A 21122-nucleotide genomic window follows, 5' to 3' on the forward strand; every position below is an offset into this window, starting at 1 on the left:
ATTTCAAATTAGTTTACCGAATGAACTGAAAAGTTAACGGGAAAGTGGCATAATTGGAAGAAAAATAAGAGACAGGAGCTCAGTTTACATTTTCATGTATATTTAAATAAGATTAATTACATATAATTAGATAATATAAACAAAATACAATTTACGCCCTAAGCTCATGCATTCTGATGCCGATCTCTTTCATTATTAATTACATAATTGGCTTTACATTTCTCCGGACGAGCACCTTTCACCGGCGCTGACCATTTAAAACTAATTAAAAAACTAGCATACTAAATCACAGTGTTTTTTCCCAAGCGAAAAAAATTTGCAATATTCTACAAAATTACTAGCATTTCATATTAAACATACAATATATATGCATATGTGCGTGGGGATGTGGGTGGTGTGGGTTGTGTGGAAATAGGGCAGACAGCTGTAATTATTTCTTGGGAACTTTAAAACGTACATTAAAACAAATAGTAGGGCATTCCCCTCTCTCTCCCTCTCCTGTGCTTCAGCGGCAAACTAGCGAGTAATAACATAAACGGCTAACAATTAAAATGCATAAAACAAAACAAAGGTAAGTGCTCACGAAACAGCTCTCTCGCACTGCCCCATAGCAAACCACATCTAGAGTAGGTGTAAGGATAATCGTAGTTGTAGTTACTAAACTAAATGGTGTGGCTTGGTAGTAAATTGAATCACAAAATTGGCGCAATTTAGCAAGTTTGTTCTGTTGTAGCGGGGTAGCAATGGTTAGCATTAACTAATTACGTATCACTGGTTCGATGTCTGCTCAGATAGATATATAGATAGATATAGATATCACGTCTTTTTGGGGCATCGCAGGTAGCGCAGCACCGCGTATCCCAGGCACCGGAATACCAGGAAGAACATCATCAGGATCAGCGTATTCAGCCAGAGCGGTGATGTCGAGTTTTGGGCTTTGAGTATTTCCTCGTATGGAATGAATTCGGTTGACTGCTCTTTGCAAATCTCGTAGCTGCTGGGCGATCCACATCTGTCATAAAACCAACCAATATCAATGATAATTAGATTTCTTTGTTAGATAAACTCACCCTATAGCCGCACCCTCGCGGAACTCGAGAATCTGCATGTTCTGATAGGCGTAGTGGATCATGGAGGTGTACCGTATCCAGCTGAGCCCCTCCGGAATGCGGGAAGACAGGTATCCGCCGAAAAGCTGGGTGGCCAGCGTGTACAAGGCGCTAAGGGTGATGCTCACGTTCATGTCCATGCAGCAGGCTCCGATGAAGAAGCCCACGCTCTGGGCCACGATCGTGTTGATCAACAGGAAGATGAGCATCAGGAAGAAAAGCTTTAGGCTGGAAATGAGTATTGAAGATGTAATTTATAAATCACTATCTATGCAAAATACTGCTCTCACCTAGTGCACCCTAGCATGGGATAGCTGATCATGAGGTAGACCGTGGGCAGGGTGATCACCAAGGGCAGCTCGGCACACATTTTAGCCAGGTAATAGGCGGATAGCCTGTAAGCCCCGGAGCGGCGTTCCTTGCTCACCACCTCTCGCTCCGAGGGGACTGTAAATATAGGGAATACGTTGAAGAGGAGGCTCTCTAGTAACTATTTCATCAAAACTCACATGAATTGAGGGCCCCAAAGAGGGCAAAGAGCATCCAGTAGGTTTGCGAGAAGAACATCCATCCCTGGAGGTCATGCAGGAACTCCTCGGTTCTCGGCAGCTGGAACCAAATGGCTCCTGCCATCAGAGCCAGTCCGATGGTCTGAAACCAGTTGAGCTTGGAGAGCATTCGCGGCTTAGCCTCCCTGAAATTGCGGCTAGAGAGGACGCAGAACTGGGTGTGGAAGCTGGTGGGATAGGATAGCCAGTCGTCATCTCCTGAATGTCCCGCTCCACTGCCCGCACTGTACGAATGACAGTCGCTGGAGGCGCAGGAGCTGAAGTTGGACTGCGAGTCGGCACCACACCACACCAAATGCTGGGCCGCTTCCTCATCCTCCTCCACCTGGCAGCCATTGCTCGTGTGGTGAAGGTTCTCGTACTGGTGGTGGTGCCGGTTGGATCGGTGGTTATAGTAATTATTTATAATATCATCGATCAGAATGCTGTCCGGCTGTTTCTTGCCCTTCGCCTCCGTATCGCTGGCCTGGTGGTGCTGGCTGCTGGTGATGCAGTTCCGGTTCAGATAGTTTCCGTGCGACTCCTTGGCGGCTATAAAGAGCTTCTCGCGGATGTCCGGATGGGATTTCAGTTGTTCCACTGGAAAAATAAAGGAATATGTATTCTTGAAAACTTCTTTTATTATTATCAAAACTTACACACGAAATCGGCAGGATTGTAGTGCGGCTTGATGGTGACCCCGATGTCTTCGAAATGGCGGTAGATATTGTGCACATCCCCAAAGTAGGCGGTGCGTCCTTGGTGGAGCAGGAGTAGCTTGTCGAACATATGGAACATCTGGGACGAAGGCTGGTGGACGCTGATCACGATGGTCTTCTGCTCCAGTTGTGCGTACCGCTTGAGGACCTTCATTAGCGAGATGGCCGAATGGCTGTCCAGTCCAGAAGTGGGTTCCTGCAAAAATAAGTGTATCATGAAATCTGTACTCTAGGAGCCAATCCATCACTTACATCCAGAAGCATGAGCAGCGGATTGGTGAGCAGTTCACAGGCGATGTTTGCACGTTTCTTCTCGCCGCCGGAGAGTCCCCTGTTGAGATAGTCCCCGAACTTGGTTTGCTGGCAGCAGCCCAATTCCAGGGCCTCAAGGATGTGGTCCACTTGGCGCATCTTCTCCGCCCGCGGCATCGATTCCGGCAAACGCAGAAGCGCCGTATAGACCACCGTTTCGCGGAGCGTCAGCTGCGGGAAGAAGATCTCCTCCTGCAGGACATAGCCGATCCTTCGTCGCCACTTCTTGGACAGGGGTTCGCGGTTGAGAAAGACACTGCCGCTGTCAATATGCCTCTGTCCACTGAGGCAGTCCAGCAGAGTGGTCTTCCCACTGCCCGAAGGACCCATGATGGCCAGGACCTCGCAGGGACTGCATCAGAGAGGGTGTGAAAATGCAGAAGGTCTGGATTATTGCTTACGGGATACAGGATAATGCCCATGCTGCCAACATTAGCTTATTTGCTTAAAAAATTGGATATATTTTAAGAGCCTTTAACAGGAGGGCTTAAAGTAATTGCTATTCTCATTCGAACTTCGATTGCAATCAGGAATAACTTAAATACAATTCTGTTTGAAGTACTTGAAGTTCTTGTAGTGTCTATACTCGACGAAAGTACTTCAAGCAATTTGTAAGCTATAAAATAAGTACATGGTTTGCATCGGCTTAAAGCGAGCAAGCTATGTTGGCAGCTCAGCATCCATTTGTTTCTGTGCTTTCAAGTGCTCTTGTTCCGTTGATCTTGTTACCTGACAAATCCACTCACATCGGAAAGTATTTGGCGTTCGTTGTGCAAGACATTCACGTTCTGAAAGGTCAGCTGCAGGCTGTGCTGAGGCTGAATCTGGGGGTGGTGATGTGGGTGGTGGCTATTGCATATGTTAATGTTGTGATGCTGCTTCTGCGGGTTTACTGGAGACTTCTCAAAGTGATATGATAAAGAAGCCGGTGAGTTACTGCAAAAGGCAAAGGAAAATAACAGATAAGGTTATAGACACATCAAAGGGAGTGCTCACTTTCAGGCACTCGGAAAATAAAACAAAACTAAAGGTAAAAAATATGTAATGAAAGCCACAATACGAAGCTCCCTTATTTGACAAATAAACAAACTTTAGAAACTTTAAAATGGCATAAAAGAAATTGGAAATTTCCCCACAGACCTCAGCGTTTCCTTATCCTTATCATGAAAAGTTCAATTTTTTTTATAATCATATAACGGAACGGCACAAACCTTTTGTTGATGTTCGTGCAAAACAAAACAAAACAAAAGTCAATGTCCCCATGGGGCAGGCAAAAGTAAAATCAGTGTGACGGCGACAAAGTCGGGGGATATGGCCGCACAATACAGTTACTCAGAGCCCCAGCCTGTTCCCACTGTCAACTGTTATCGGCGATATCACATGTGTGGCGGTCGCATTATCACTCACTCACACACACACACGCGCGCACAGCTCTTAAGAGAGCGAGATGTTCGGCATGGAAATGGAACTGGGAATTCTGGAGCTGTGCGTGCTCGTAATTCTCTGCGGATACCCAGTATTCTGGAAAGAGAGCGGGCATATACGTTTTTTACATAGCTTAATTAATATGAAAACTTATCTCAAAACTTTTATTCGCCCATTAATTTATTTGATTTATAATATTAATTCAAATTTGGTTTTAAGATTCAAGATGGAATAATATTTAAAGATATCAAAGAAGTAAACCACAAGCCTAGCTTTCTTTCTCTACTATTTTTTCTCTTTGTATTTCCCAGCTTGTAATTTGAATGACCCAAACAAATAGCCCTTGAGTGGTTTTCCCGTAATGACGGGTATCTTGGAGTCGGAAAAGCCGCCGGCGGCCTTCTCACTTGCTTTCTTCTGTCTCCCGACTCTCGGTCAATGCTTCGACTTTACTCCCACTACGCACACAGATACACAAGACTAACACACAGAAATGCTCACACAGATACCAAGGCGGAGTCAATAGCCTCTTGCATGGTGGATTCTACTCAGCTCCGTTCTGTTCTTGTGTACCTATCAAATTTATTTAAATATTTCACTCGGACGGCAGATAGGCAGATGGGCCGGCCCTAGCCTTATGAATAGACCGTAGATAACGCCGTTATAGTTATAACATCTTTTTTTGGGGCAGCGGCAGCCATCCCTGTGGCAGCATCGTGTTATTCGACCAAGAGCAGCGAATTTAATTTACAAATTATACAGAAATGTAAATTTCCGCCGATCGACTCCGGTAGGCGCCGAAAGTAAATAGAGAGTCCGGTCGAGTGCATTGAACCGCACTCGCTGCGTGAGTGTAGGTGCGAGCGGGATGGGCGAGGCGGTACGGTGGCGGCATAGTGACGGGGGCGGGAAAGGGACAGCGATAGGGGGGCCCGAGTGGGGGTCAATGCAGTCAGCAGACAACAACGACAAACAAAGCCAGCACTCACAGATACCCACACACAACATCACACCAGCACACGCACTCGCACAGGCTGCATGCAAAGTATCTGATGAATACATTTTATTTTTATGTGCCTTTTCTGCCTTTTTCTGCCATCAGTAGACCCCAGTTCCCCCTCTCCCCGTCTCTCTATCCCTGTTCTTTGGTTAACTACAATAGCCAATGTCCGGGTGGATAGTCATCCTCAATCCAAATCAAATTCAAAACTGAAAATCAATAAGTTGATAAAGTATATTTCGGAGGGGAATAAAGATATTGATGTGAGTTTGTTTTTCAATCAAAAACGAAAAGGAAATAAAAAGGAAATTGTATTTTAAAATAATAATAGAATAAATCCGATAACTGTAAGTGGTCTGGCACTAAAGCTAGACGGTTATATTCCATTTCTTTTTCAAGCCACATCAACTTAAGTTTAAAGAAAAGCCTAGTTGTAAATTTTTGGGACAGAAAACATAAAAAATACAGATTTTCTTTTGATTTGTATAGCTCTGGCAGCATCTAAATAATTACCCCAAACTAACCCGCTAAGTATTTTATTTTGGTTTTGAGTTAAAATTTGCTTTGTTTCTGGGAAACTAAATACTTTCGCCCGTTAACGAAACTACCAAACCAACTTTCCAAACTAAGATGTTGCCAGGAGAAGAGTCTTCGAGTACGTTAATTTCCCGCTAAAGCGGTCTTAGTACAAGCTTTGTCGAACTACTAACCCATTTCCGGTGCCGTTTTCGCATGACACAATTTCCACCAAAATGCGAATTATGCACAGAACAACGTTTTTGCGGCTCAGCTGGCGAAACACGTGACCTCAGAGTCGGGGTCATTTCACACGAGCCAAAAGCTTACAACTTTGTTGTTGTCTTTGCGGGGGAGAAACTGTTGGCTTGTCTGGGAAAAGTATTTTAAGTTTGCTGGCCTCTTATGCTCCCCCTTTCCCAACTATCGGCTTAACTTTCTTTCAATTTGTAAACGACATCTGAGCCGAGTTGGGGAGTTGAGTAGTGTGCCAAAGATCACGTAGACCAACTGTCGAAGCTATGGACTTCTAAAAAGTTAAACAGAGCTTAGTGGCATTTTGTTATTCTAAAATAAACTTTTAGATTGGCAAATCTACAGACAAAGGCTGTAAACTTATCTCATTCGTGTTAAGAAGGTCAAAGACCATTACTTTTATTGGAAATATTGTTTCACTTACATAGAGCTTATTTTTAAAACTATGATTAAGCAATTAATACTAAAAATATGACTAAAGTCTAATATCTTTTTCCAATTTATTGGTTTAGTTACTTCCTAATGCTTATTTCCAGCTTAATTTCTCTAGGGTTTACTGAACTCCCTAATGCACATTTAGGCGCACTTACACTAATAATCAAAAAACTATTTGTTTCCGAAAGCACACTCCCAAAAAAAAGAGTCTGGCGGTGCCATTAGCCCGGCGGAAACTTCCTCAAAGTTTCCCCCAGACTCAATAATTTACGTAATTAGCCCGCTGTGACCTCCTCAGCGAGGCCAAGAAAGCCAACTTACTGACCAAGTAACCGGGTAACAATTTACCTAACCCACGGCTATGATGCCATTTCTTATTTCTTCTTTTTTTGGCTCTTGATTAAGGCCAGCCACAACGCCCAAAAAAACTAAATCTTGGTTTTTTGGCGTCGCTTTCTTGGGGAACTCTCCTCGAGGAACTGGAACTGGCTTCTTGAATACGCGAAAAGGTTATTGACTTTTACAACAAGCAAAACAGACGCCAAAATAAAGCAACAACAACTACGGCAGCGGTAACGGCAACAACAACAAAATAATATAATTCACACACATGCAGAGAAAGAGGGAGAAAGGTGGAGAGAGAACAGGACGGAGACAGCGCAGAAATTACGTGAAAGTTTGGCATTGCATACAGATCTCACTATAAGCGTGTGTGTATGTGTGTGAGTGCGTGCGAGGGTGTGTGTGTAGCACGCAATCAAAAGAAAACATTTTTGAAATTCTTATCTCGTTTTTTGCCGTATTTAATATGGGTTTTGCTGCCCATTGTATTTGTGAATACATTGACCGATATTAAACAAGTTGCCAAATAAAACAGATGATCGTCGGTATCGTTCGTTTGTGTATAACTCGTAAATCGTACAGATGAGTTCATAAATATAACAACGGTAATAAAAACTAAAGATATGGAAACAAATATATTTGAGGAACTAACAATATTCTTTTAAAATATTTGTTTAAAATATTAAACGTTGATTAATATAAATAAATTAATATTCCCAGTAGTATAGTCCTATAATTTCGATCCCAGCTGTGCAAGGGCTTAAAGAGTTCATTGACTTTGCCTTTGTTTTGCCTTTTCATTTTTTTTGTTTTTTCGGAATTCATAATTTCAATATAAATAGATGAATAGAAAACAAAGTGATTTAAAAAATTGGGTCACCGAATTTGTGCAATTTATTTGATGTTCTTCTTTTAATTAAATGTTTTCGTATTTTTTTTGCGACGCTCTGCTTTCATTGAACTTCCTAAAACATTTGACAGAAATTCCTGATTGTCGCGTCATTTTCATTGTTTTTTCTGGCTCACTTTATACATAAGAGTTTTGCTTTTTTGTAAGCTATGACCACGCTCAATTGACTTTGTATTTGCGTGCTATGCTTTTGGATCTGCTTTTTCTTTGTGTGCCAGCTCCTTCCTCTTCTTCGACTTGTTTTATTTTCTTTTTTTTTGCGTGTTACTGACCCAATTCTTTTGGCAGTGTTTTTTTCTTCTTCGGCTGAATTTCATTTGATTTTTTCCTTGGTCATTTCTTTTTGATTTGTTATTTATTGCTGGCTTAATTTGTGGCCTTCCACTTTGGACGGGGAACTATTCAAATTTGTTAAGCGCTTGTTTTGCAGTTTTGACAAATGTGCCAAGGCTTTTCGGGTTTCTAAGACGGGAATCGGTGATTGAGAGTCGGAGAATCGGGGAAATGCAGGTCAGGCGAAAGAGAGTGGCGAGATCGGCGTCGGCGGGCAGAACAACATGTCGTATACGTAATTTATGCATGCATATCATGCATATTGATATCGAGTATCCGCGCGAATACCAGTTTCCCAAAGTTCTCTGTCTTTCTTTTTCCGCAGTGCTGTGTGCTGTGTGTGGGTGTATCGGTTTCTTGCTTATTTATTTATTTTTCTTCTCGTTTAATTGAATTGGAAAGGCGGCTAGAGAGGGAGGCGATATGAAGATTGCAATAGAAAGCAGAACCCCAGCTGAACCAAAACTACTTTCAGAGTTGACCAACTTTGCATGGGCCAACTTGAAAAATTTGGACTTTAGACATATCCTATATATTTAAGGAAAATGGAAAAGTACTCAAAGAAGTATGCTATATTTAGTTATATTTTGCAATTTATTTATATATTCTAAAAGTGAATTTTGTAGAAACCTATAATCCACACTCTATAACCGTCATAAATTTTAGCCTTTGGTATCCGTTTTTTCTCCTCAGTTAAATCCCTGTTTAAATCAAACATAGCCTAAGGCGATTACTATTTTCAAGAAATTTCTGTAATTTTGTACATTATTGTATAATATTTTTAAAAACCTTAAAACGGTTACCGAATCCTTTTTTGCTTTCCAATTCAGCTGGCAACTGCCACATATTTTTCGCCCAAATATATGAACCGGCGAAAGACAGAGAAAAAGTTAGGTGACGTACACAAACACCCACTAAGTTAACCTTAAATGGCCCACCCAACGACCCGGTCGCGAAGTTACGTAACTTTCCAGGCGCCGTAATTGAAATGTGGGGTCAAAACCATTCCAAAAGGAGGGGGTTCACGTCAAAGGGGGCTCAGTCGAAGCCAAGTCGAGTCAAGTGGCATTTGTTGCGCGCCACTCGACTTCGAGAGGGGGTGGTAGGTGTGGTGCGGCGCTGTTTATCTGATGCCACTTGGGGGCAGGAAGCAAATATCGCGCATACGACATGTGTTCGCTTTTTGTTTGCCATGCTGCCGGGCAGGCAGTCAGCCAGCAAGCTAGTAAGCGAATGAGTGTTTTCGAGCGTCGCAGCCAGTTGCTGGTTCAAGTTGCAATAAAGATTCAAAACGCAGATGAAATGGTGGCTGTGTCGTGACTTTTCAAGCGAGATATATGGCAAATGAAACAAGAAAGCGCTTTCTTCTTTCGGTTTGGGCTTGGGCTGCCTCCGTAGCCTCTGTAGCCTCCGTAGCCCCATCTCATCCACTGCGGTTTCACGAACTTTCACGTCATTGTGTGGTAATTAGCTGAGCTGGGAATTATGCTTCCTAGTTGGCAATTGATTGGCATCCATCTGGGGCGTCTCTCCGCCAGCACCTCCACCACCGCCACCGGCACCTCCTCTCACCCAGTCTCCGATCAGCGATCCAAGCTAAGATCTGGGGATGTGTATAATTTAGCATATTAATTGACACAGTTTCTAGTGTTTCTTTCTTTGCCATTTTCTGCAACTCTGGCTCACGCACTTTCTCTCGATGCTTCAAGAAACTTTATGAACTATGTAAAAATTATAAAAATGCTGTTGAAATTGCATGGCGAAAAAATGTCACAAGAAAGCAGCCGCAAAGTGAAAGAAAATACTAAATGCAATTTATTAGCTGAAAGTGTCACTGCAATTGGGTCAGCGCAATCACCTGAGAATTCCAATCCACACCTGTCCGTGCAGCCGACTCTGAGCTGCAATTGCATCACCTCATTTAACAGTTAAAAGGCCAATATATAAACGTAGACAAAACAAAACACAATAGCGAAAAGTGTGAATTAGTTGGGCTAATACTGAACATACAGTCGAGTGCGATTTTTGTTGCCTGCGCCGAAAAGGAAATAGACAGAAGTTACCCATTTTAGGTTTAGCTTATTAATGAGTCTATATCATTAATTATTAAAATAGCATAGAACAACTAATGAACTGAAAGTGGTCCTTAAAAGGTCCTTAAACTTTAAATATTTTTGCTATTATCAATGTTGCTATAACATTAACGTTCTGACAGAAGTTTATTTAACATGTAATTCATAATCATCCACCTATATGTTGAAAAATGAAATGCTGAAAAAATAATTACATTAAATAAAAATCATGAAAAATATGTTTACAGATTTAAGAAAGTTTGTATCAGCAAATGATCCATAAATCCCAGCAGCGGATTAAATATCTTTCCCCTTCCATCAACAGCAAGTAGAGTACAAATTATCAGAAATGCGATTTAATGAGAAAATCTGCAAAGAGGGATTATGAGGTGCTGCAGAACACACACATATGGGAGGTGATAATCACCTGGCGACACAACCCACACCAAAGACAATTCGAGAAAAGAAAACCGAGTGAAACTGGGGAAAAAGTCGACACAAAAATGTCTTTGACTGCGGAAAATGAGGCAGCGAAATGTCGTAAACAATACACCCGGCGAAAGGCGGAGAAAAGTCTAAAGTATCTGCAACTTTGTACGATGTACACACCATGTGTAAATTCAGCTGGTTACCCCATAAGTCATTTCTGTATTTTTCGTGGCCTTGCAGCTGTCAAAAATGTATCTCACAGTCGGTATCTATAGTATCTGCATCTGACAGCCGAGCATCGCAATCCAATTTGAGCCAATTTTCGGTTGCCAGACAAGACAATTAAGTGATCATTGAACTTTGTTGGCCCAAAATTGGCTTGTCTAACTTTCATTCGCTCGTTTATGGTATGTTGCTATACACTAAATTTCAACTAGTTTAGCTTCGTTAACCCATATTTGAAAACTAGCTTTCAATAAGGAAATATTGATTTGTCAACAGCTGAAAACATTCTATCTAAGCACCGAAAATAAGATACAAATCAACTTGATGAATTTTCATACATTCATTTTTATAATTTAAGTAACCTAAAACACATAAATATAGGTTCACATTTTGGAAAGGCGTGGCGTGTTTTTATTACGTTCCAAATATGATTTTAATGCCTGTTATTACAGTCGTTGAGCTTGTTTCGTTCGCCCATTTACGGTAAATAGCCTAATTACAGTACAATCTAGTACGCCCCTCCTCCGCCCACATTTCTCGTAATTTTTGGGCGTAGTTGTTAAAATTATACAGTACAGGCCGACATAATGACTTCACCCAGTTATGAGAAAGTTTAGTATGCGTATATAACGCTAGGCGGAAATGTGTGATTAAATTAGCCCCGTTGATGCACGTGAAAATTGGCTCACTTGTTTTAGCGAGCTTGGTTGGTAATTTTAGTAATTCGATAGTTGCAAAATTTAAGCTGCGAGCAAGGAAGAACTGACTTGAATTAAATTAATAAGATAAAATACATACAGTGACTAATCAATATGTGAGAAGCCATCAGAAATCCTGCTTGCATTATATATAAAACCTTCGATCTTTGTCTGATGTCAATAAAATTCCCTGAATAATTGCAAATAGCCCGGCCAAGAAGAACAAGAACAAGTAAAGGAACAGAGCGATGATAAAAGGCAGTGTAATAAAGGAGAGGCGAAGAGGAATAATGAAATAGAATAAACGAGGCGAAATGAAATGCAACAACGTAAACACAAAACCACAAATTGCAGGGCAAAGCGAAGGCGAAAAACAAACAAACAAACAGGCAAACATACAAAAGATGATGATAAGAGGGGCCAAGGGAAAGAAGAGAAGAGGCGAGAAGCGCGAAACAACAACAAAATCGTAAAGGAAGAAGCAGCACAAATAAAACGTGCGAATGGCGCCCAACGTCGACGTTGACTGAGACCGAGACAGAGACAGAGGCCATTGAACCTGCAAATGGAGCTCAGAATTGGCGAAAGTGAAGACCCACTGCCGCAAGCGGAAGCGAGACAGATACGGAGCGAGAGCGAGATAGACATTCACGATCTCCAGTGGTTCGTTGTTGTTGTTTGGTAGCGTTGCTGCTGAGATGACGCAGTCGTCAGATAGCAACAAAAATAACAATAAAAGAAACGAAGTCCGAAGAGTAATAATGACTGCTCGTATACCCTACAAACTAATGTACATATTAGATTTCCTTACACATATTTTAATGTTTCAAATAGTCCTAACAGGTTATTATGAATTGATGTATTATATTTTTTTAATGATTTCTAGAAAACAAACTAAGATACCCTCAGTAAGGGTAGTCAAACAATATGTGATGATGCTGCAGAAACCAGAAGATGCGATTAGAAGAAGTGGCTGGCAATGGAAGCAGAAGCATGCTGATGCCGCAAGACGATGCTTTAGAAGAATTCGAGTGGTAGAGGGGCAGCGGCGAGAAAGAGGCACACTGACTGACTAACTGACTAACTGAGTGACTGACTGACTCTGGGATCTGGGCATCTTCTGCTTCATCATCATTAAGTTGATTATCATTGGGCCGGCTATAATGCAGGCGCTTCTTGGAAGTCAACACGACCACCGAAAATAAAAGAAAGACTCACACAAACGGCTGAAAAGCGAAAAAGAACCCGAGAAATTCTTAAATACTGAAATTCTTGATCGCATCGCGCACACGCAACGGGCGAGCGAAAGAGACAAGCAATGGGGCGATGGGGGGGCAATTTGTTTAAAATGTAGGTCTATGGGTTTCACGAAATCCTCTATGGGGCACCAGGGCCCCTTGGCAACAGATCACAGATGGCAGCTCGGCTCAGAACGGGAAGAGAACGAAAAAAGAGAGGGTTGGAGTGGTTTCTGGCTTTCCTTACATTATTTGGCCAAAAGTTCTTAACTGGACGGGCACGCAATGCCTCTTGGGTGAAATTGCTAAGAGCATACAAGTAATAGCTTACAGTGTAGTACACCTTCTTTAAACTTAAATATAAATTATTCTAAGCCTAAGTCTTAGATGTAATATAAGACTTGAGAAAAGAATTTTGTTTTTGAGCCACAGTTTTGGAATGTGTTCTGGGAATTTGGCCAAGTTACAAGCGAAGCAGAGATAAGCAAACAAATAAAACATAAATTTCAAATGTTTTAGTTTTTACGAATACCCGCAGCTTTGGTATTTGTGCGAAAACAAACGCCTTCCATTTGGTTAAATAAGCAAAAGCAAAAATGCAACTCATAAACTTGGAGATTTGATGTTGAAGCGCCTTAAAAGCAATTCTCTTGCCACAGTTTCCTTTTGTTTTGTTTTGTTATTTCTGCTATTTATTCTGGCCTAATGTCATTACACAAAACGAATTCAAAGTGAGCCAGCGAAAAAAGTGAACCATAGCAATTTGTTTTATGGCTCGGCGTCTGGCAAAATGCATTTGGCATTTTATTGCTATGGCTGATTTTTATTTGAGATTTTTTTATGATTTAATGCTGGTCAGCCGGGCCAAAAGGATAGTTAGACGAAATGTTTTATGTGCGTGTTATGCAACAGTTTGCAACAGTTTGCAGCAATTATTAAATGGCTGAAACGGCAACTTCTATGAGCACAACTTTGAAAACGTTTGAATGGCTGGTTTTTTGGATAAAGTTTGTCATTTAAACTTTCTGAATTAAAAGGTAACTGAGTGCTTTACGCATATATTTTATTTCACAACGTATATGTGCAAAAGCAATGTTATTATTTTACCAATATATGAAGAGCTTAAAAATGAATGAAAACAACCTTTTAATTAAGCTGTTGTAAACATAATAAAAAACGCATGATTGAATTTCATATAACCAAGAGCACATTTAAACAAGACTTTACACTCGTATTTTCATATAAGCTGTTAAAGTTTTTCACACACGGCTCGGAAAATGACCCAAAAAATACTCATACGCCAGGTGGGGCTCCCGCAGAGGCAGGCAAACAAATAAATAAACTAACGAAATGTGCAGTAATCATGGAGCTGTAGGTTCAAGAACGTTCATTCGGCATGAACTTGAAAAGGTCATCAAATCTTTGCCATAGAAGTGAATGCACTCGACGACAACTATAATTTGAGCTCTTGAAAGCCGGCAATAATAAAATAACGCCAGATAAAAAGAGCGCTGCAACCGCAATTTAAACTAATTTGCAACAACAACAACCATCGGGCACAATGGCAATGACAATAATTTATTTTTGAATTAATTTTTATTCGTTTGCTAAGGAACAGCAGCGGCGACAGCAACAACAATAAAAGACACAACATATGCAACTTCCAACCACAGACATTGTACATTGCACAGTGTCTTGAAATGCTATTAACAAGTGATAAACAATTTTTCAATCGTAAAGTTCATGCCTCCGCAAGAACCACAAACTAAGCCATACACTCAAGTTAACTCATAAAACTGCCAATAAACAGTTCACAAATACTTATGATCAAGATTAGGAAAGTCTGATCTGATCCTGATCTTCCTTAAGTATAACTTTATTAGAACTTTCCAAGCGACTTAGAACCACTGTGCAGAGCTGTCGCCGCCGTTGGTCTTCGGTTTCAGTGACTGTGACTGTGACAGTGACAGTTGTCAAAGAGCGACGTTGGCCTCCATTGCAGCGGCTGCACCCCTACTTGCCCCTCTCCTTCTGACGATCCATCCATCTATCCCCGCTCTCTTTCTGCTCACCCCCCAGGGCTGCTCCCCTTTCTCCCACCCACTCCGATTACCATTGCCATTCCTGATTCCACAGACCCCCGCCAGTCACTCATCAACGCCTGCCGCCCCCGCCAACGCTCCATCTCTTTCTAGCGGACTATATCCATCTCTTTTGTGGGCCGTGTTATTGACACTGCACGCCTAACGGTAGATAAAACCCAAACAGGGCAAACAGCCCACAATGTATGCAGCCGTATGGAGCAGAACTGAACTTAGACGGGGAAAACGGAGGCACCCAGCTGCGACTCTATTTAATTTTCTATTCTAGATTAAATTATAATAAATTGCAATTTTTCTGCCTTATTTACTCGGTTCTTTTATATTTTTTCGTCTGATTTTTTTGCCCTGCATTGCGCAATGCGCTTTTCCTGTTTCGGTCGTCTGGCAATTTGTTTTGTCATGTCTCGTTGGGAGATTTTCTGGATCACAACTCGGAACCAGATGCATCTAGACGCCCACATTAGTGCACGTTGTATGCTAACATTTCCTTAGGGAAATTTGCAAAAATCTCATAAAGTAACAGCAGATAAATAGGAATGTTTCCACCTTACTTTTTCCTATGCAGCCAATTTGGTTTTAGATTTAAATAGCAGTTATATCTACATATATCTTCCAACATAAAACCCGTTCTTCCTCAAAGCCCTAAAATACTTAATGTAGTTTCTAGTTTCTAATTCAAAATGTATATTCAAATCCAGTATTTCACATTTTATAAAATATCTATAACAAAAGGCATGAGAACAATACCCTTTCACATGCAAATAGGTAAAATAGAAAAGGTTTCTAACAATAGAATAAGAAATAGGCAAAGGAGCAGGAAGCAAAGGGAAGAAGCTCTTGTGAAGCCCAATAACCAGCTGCAACCCATTTTACCTGTCCCAAAACTCTATTCCGATCTGGCCCTCAATCCTTTTTGGCTACCTAGAAAGCCTGAGCTCTGAGATTTAGGTTGGGGTCTAACGTTCTGTCAAAAGAAATCAAACCCAACCCAAATTTAGGAGCTGCGCCATTTGGAGTTTGCCTGCATATGACGCGCCTTAAGATTTCTCTCCGTATAGTATTTATGTGTGTGTTATCATATTAAAACTTGACCTACATACGGGTTCAATAACCGGTTTATCCAACTAATAAAAATCTTGCTGGATCGCCAAAAAGTTTACCAGCTTTGCAAAAAATTTGATCCTGACAAAATTCTAGTTCGCCAAAAGAGAAATTTGGTAATGGTCTTGAAGTGAGTATGGAGAGGTTCAGGCTTAAAAGATTCCTCTTTAAAATCATTACCGCTTGATGTAAGCATCTTATATTACTCAATTGAACTTGATGCCATGCTTAGAACATGACCCCATGACCCTTGTTTCCCCGTTGGTGTAAATCCAAGGGCCAAAAGCACTTTAACTCCGATTTGTTTGTGTTATGAAGTTCGGCCTCCTTATGGCTTGCTCTACTCCACTTCCAAAAACATTTCCAATAAAACTGTAGCATAAGCAAAATAAATACATAGTTTGGAAACATATTTGGGAACAAACTCAATTGTTTGTTTACGACAAAGTTCAACAAACCGTAATCGAACATTAAGCGCATGAAATGTGAGCCACATCAATTGGTTTGGCTTTTCGGAATCCAAGAAGCTAAAGAAAGAGTTTTCCTGGAAATGTTCCAAACAAAGTGACGACTTCTTTCAGTTTACCAAACAGATATTTCATTAAAGATAAATGAAACAGTTTTTATAGGTTTAAGAATAATATTTTGTAAATTTGAATAAGTCAATCGAATCAGTTTATCGAAAAGCCAGTTTCAAAACGTTGAACGTGCAACATGTTGCTGTTGCCGTGGATGCTCTTATTTATGTTTTTATTTTTATTTGTATTTTTCGTTTCTGCCAAACCGAGCATCGATACCATCCTCTGGTTTTTGTTGCCGCTGCTGGTGCTGCTGCCGCAACAAAAACTGGGTCAACTGTGAACCAATTTCAGGCAAAATTGCGACAACAGCAACATCAACATCAGCATCAGCAACCACAGCAACAGCAACAGCAGCAAAGCAGAAAACACACTGTAATAATCACAAGAGCCACGGCGAAAATAAAACGTGCCACCAGATAAAGGCAGCCAGCGCGAAAAGATGCAGAAAATAAAATGCATTTAAATTGGTCTTTGGCTAAAAGAAGCAAACGGCGAATAAGGAAAATGAAGCCAGATCTTGGATTTACATTCTCGAGCAGCGAGGGCAGAAATGGAAAAACAGAATACTTCCACTTTGAGTGCACTCTGAATCGCATAATAATTGAAAAATTTATGTTAAATGCACATAATGAAGCCTGCACTCGACAGCCATCGAGCGACCCAACAATGTTCTCATTGTAATTTAATTTACTTAATTTGCCAACACATAATTGAGACTTGTGCGAACTCGATCTCGGCATTAACCCAAAGTCTGTCAGTCAGCCGGAGTGACAAACGAATTAAAATAAATAATTGGATCCCCCCTGGACAGCTAACCTCTAGTCCGAGCCCAGAAGTAAAACACCACCCTCTTGGCTTTTTTCGAGAATTGCAACAGCTTTGGAAAATAGCAATAATTATGTTGATTTTCACAGCGTATTTGCATTATGGCCAAACTTTAATTTGGCCAAATCCAAAGGGCAGGCGGAAAACAATTGGCCAACGGATTTTAGGTTAATTGCAGTTTACCCTCTGAAAACCAAAAGGGAAACGAATTGTTATTGTAAACATTTGATGTTCCGGAAAATCTTGAAAACCACTTAATTTCACTCCACAGAATGTTTAAAATTTTTGGTTATGGCCAAAATAACATTACAAATCCATAATCTTTTTCTTTTCCTAAAGCGATAATATTTAGTAAAATTAACTCAACAGCTGCTGTCTGAGCTGAAAAACTTGTAAGTCACAATAAAAAATGCAGGATGCACCAACACCAGCACAGCGAGCGCTGTAAGCTGGTGTACGTAATCCCCTTAAGTGCAACAAAGTCCAGGGAAGTAGCAACAAAACTGCAATAACGAGCTGTCCCAACGAAAACCTGATCCTTGCGGAGAACTCGGTTCTTTTTGTAGTTGTTTTCTTCGCACTGCGAAAGTGCATGCATTTTTCTGTTATTCGAACTTTTTTGGTCATTTTTCCCTGCCAGTGTGCAACTTTTTTATGTTTTCGTGCCAGACGTAACCCAATTTTTATGGCGAAACTGCAGTTCTGACCCGTTTTTTGTTTTTTTGTTGGTCTTGGCTTAAAGAAGGGGTTGCTATCCTTCCGCTGAAGTGAGATTTAATTAACCAGATACTGCAGACTGCCAGATTCATCGAAGGGGATATCCCCTAACAAGCCGAGTGATACCCTAGTTAATCCCAGGAAGTTTCAGTTTTAGAACAAGTTTTCAAGCCTATAGGCCATCAATTAAAATGGCTAAAATGTTGAAGCTTACACTGCACTGAGAGTAAACGTATATGCATTTATATTTCATTTAATTTGCAACAAGCAGTCTAAAGTGGATTATTTATTCCAGGCCAACTCTTTATTAACCGGTTGGAAAACCTTCTCAGAGAAACATGAGTTAGAAGAAGCCAGATCTTCCCTTGGCTGGCCTCCACTTTCCCCTCCTTATTAAGACGAACTCTGCATGCAATCAGTGCAGCAAAGAAACAAAGTTGGATTTATGTAGGTACTAGTTCTGCTCAGAAATTGGGTCACCGTTGATTGAACACTCACCTTTTGGCATCAACTAAAATGCTTTTGCCCATATTGGCCAGGCCATTGGATGACGTTAGATTATCCGTACTTGGTATCGTTGTCTGTGATGTGTGCGTAAATTCTGAGGATGTTGAGCTGGAAGATGACGACGACGACGACGACGATGATGATGATGATGCAGAGGAGTCGCTGGTTGCCACTGATGTTGCTGCTGGTGCCGCATCCGATGTTGCTGGCGGGGCAGTGGTAGATGGCACTGTTGATGTTGCCGGCTCTACTTCGATTTGGAGGCGACAATCGGACACTATTTTGGCCAGATTGCGACGGCTAGCACTCACCAACGGTACCTGCTCCGTTGCCTCGTTGTCATTGTCCGATGATCCCATATCGACTGTCTCAACACTTTCCACGATCATCAAATTCATTGGCATTTTTTCGTAATGAGTTGCTGCCACTGCCGCTGCTGCCGCTTCACACTTTGCCTTTTTCGAGGCTTTCAGTTCCTCGGGTTCCTTTGGAATTTTTTGAATTTTTGCCAACTTGCGAGGAGCAACACAAGCGGCGGCAACTGCAACTGTTTCCTGTTTAGCTGGTAGTGTTGCTGGTGCTGGTGTTGTTGCTGTTGTTGCTGCCGCTGCTACTTTTAATGACTCCTCTACAACTTGTTCAGCTGCTCCTGCTGTCGAGTTTATTACCAACGAGGCTGCTGCTGTCGTCGTTGTTGCTTTTGCTGTTGAATTTATAATTGCCGGCTGTTGTTGCTGCTGCTGTTGTTGATGCTGCTGCTGTTGTTGTTGTTGCTGCTGCTGGGTTGCTAGCGCTGCGGCTCCACCTTCTGGTATGATTGTTGCAAAAATTTGTTCGCCAAATATGAAAAGATCCTTGGAAATAATCATTATCACCTTTTTGTGAACGCTTTAGCTCGCAGTTGCTGGTGTTGCCGCCACAGTTTAAATATACGTACGTGTGTATTGGGGGATTTTGAATGTAAATCTTGTTTATATATATATGTATATACGCGTTTGTATATAGCTTTCTGCTCGCCTCTTGCCTGCACTCGCCTTAAACACGTTTCCTTTATTTTAATGCATTAAACATATTTCGTGGCTGTTTGGTCTTGGGTTTTTGGGGATTTCTTTAAAATTTCATAATTCCCTGGCTCTGTCTGGCTCCTTTTTCTTTTATTTTCGATTTTTTCGCTTTTTTGGCAGACTGTAATATAGTAAAAGCAGAGAAGGTTGAGGGATAATTAATACGATTGTCAGTTTGTCATGTCTTACGAGTTAAATAAGATGTGATATAATTGCAAAAAGACAGTAAAACTGTATTAAACTCATACTTTAATCTTAATACAAATGAAATTCACTTATTATTTGGGTGTTCTATTAAAACAACACTTTTCAAAACTTTTAAGGCAAAACTTTCTATTGGAAGGTTGTCAGAAAGTTAGTGAAAAGTTAGACGGCTTGAAATGTTTTTATTTTACACTTTTGTCCAACAAAGTTAAAACTTTGTTATATGCAAAACGCCAACAAAACTTTCCTATTCTTAACTAAAGAAAAACAAATTAAACTTTGTGAAGCCATTTGAAGAAAAATTAAATTAATTTATACAATTCCCAACTACTGTTATTCACATTTCAAGTTATTAAATGCTTTTAGAAAAAATCACAATAAAGTCTGTGTAACTAGCAAGTCTGCCTACTACAAACGTTTACCACTGTAATCATATGTTCTTGATCATTGCAAGCAAAATGATTCACTTCAGTGCAATCTTCTTTCGATTCGTAAATCTATTCAGCACTTCAAATATTCCAATTCTATTTAAACTTCAGAAAATGTTTGCCTAGACTTCGCGGCGTCGCCTTAGAAATGGATTTTGGTTTGACAACTTTTCCGACGATTTCCTATATGCACTGCCGCCGAAACAGAGAGAAGATAATGAAACAGAACCGAGGAGAATCGGCGAGAAGCGGGGACGCCTGGCGAATTTTGTTATATTTGCCAATTAGCCCGCGCGAAACAAAGCGCCAGAGCAAAACGTCAGTTTTCATTTTGTGCAATTTCGTGTGTTTGAATAAAATATAAAGTAACAAAAACAACGCACCCAGAAAGCGACGGAACGTAATAAAATGCCTTTCTTCTTTTTCGAATGTGATATTAAAAATCGTCAGCACTTTTTTTGCAATTTAAATGCTTTTTCTTGTTTTATTCATTAAACATATGTACGTTTCTTGTAAACATTTTTGATAACACGCGAGTTATTTTTGGGGTGGGGGGAATTTTGGGATTTGTCAAGCCGAAACGAAAATACGGAAAGATCGAACGAATAATGGGAGAACGTAGAAACGTAAAGTTGTAACCACACGACGAACAACAGAGAGCTATTCCGCTTTTCCACACAACGCGAGTTCGGCGCGCTTGAGCATTGAAGAAAACATCCAACGGCGCCCGATTTCGAATCAAGACTGATCGCTGAGGGGACCGTTAAAGCTAAACGCTCGCGCTCCCGCTCCAAACCTCGTTGTCTCTGCCGACGTCGCTGCTCCCATGAATGACACTCGTTCTCTCTCGCTCTCCCGTTCTCACCGCCTACGATCCGCACGTGCGTATGGCGCTTGCACAGGGAGAACAGAATCTATCAACTCTCTATGTAAATCTACTTACTTCGACTTATGGATAGAACAAATATTTTAAATAAATACATTAGGAGTATACTAAACTTATAAACAATGTGCATTCAATTACTTA

The 21122-nt window shown here is 40.9% G+C and overlaps 1 protein-coding gene across 2 annotated transcripts; it reads right to left on the reverse strand.

Moving 5' to 3' along the window:
* Positions 1-72: 72 nt before the first annotated feature.
* Positions 73-20825, reverse strand: LOC108110818 (ABC transporter G family member 21). Of its 2 annotated transcripts, none has more exons than XM_017220050.2 (9): positions 20479-20825; positions 18391-19584; positions 3418-3624; positions 2629-3040; positions 2317-2572; positions 1619-2257; positions 1400-1556; positions 1071-1337; positions 73-1012 (listed from the first exon to the last, which is right to left on the reverse strand). In XM_017220050.2, the coding sequence occupies exons 2-9, from the start codon at positions 19266-19268 to the stop codon at positions 817-819; spliced, it is 3012 nt and encodes a 1003-aa protein (XP_017075539.1). In that variant the 5' UTR covers positions 19269-19584; positions 20479-20825; the 3' UTR covers positions 73-816. The 2 variants fall into 2 exon arrangements, with proteins under 2 accessions (XP_017075539.1, XP_017075540.1); XM_017220051.2 differs by lacking the exon at positions 20479-20825 and having other exon boundaries at positions 18391-19253; positions 19337-19459.
* Positions 20826-21122: the final 297 nt, after the last annotated feature.

This window comes from Drosophila eugracilis, unplaced genomic scaffold, assembly GCF_018153835.1.
Source record: "Drosophila eugracilis isolate 14026-0451.02 unplaced genomic scaffold, ASM1815383v1 contig_2152, whole genome shotgun sequence".
Classification (NCBI taxonomy): domain Eukaryota; kingdom Metazoa; phylum Arthropoda; class Insecta; order Diptera; family Drosophilidae; genus Drosophila; species Drosophila eugracilis.

Excerpts from the sequence above, each read along its gene's own strand:
- LOC108110818 (XM_017220050.2), bottom strand. The coding sequence starts at position 19,268 with ATGATTATTTCCAAGGATCTTTTCATATTTGGCGAACAAATTTTTGCA. Across the intron at positions 2,573-2,628 it reads CGCTGCTCATGCTTCTGGAT|GAACCCACTTCTGGACTGGA; the intron begins GTAAGTGATGGA and ends TTATTTTTGCAG. Across the intron at positions 1,557-1,618 it reads CTTTGGGGCCCTCAATTCAT|TCCCCTCGGAGCGAGAGGTG; the intron begins GTGAGTTTTGAT and ends CTATATTTACAG.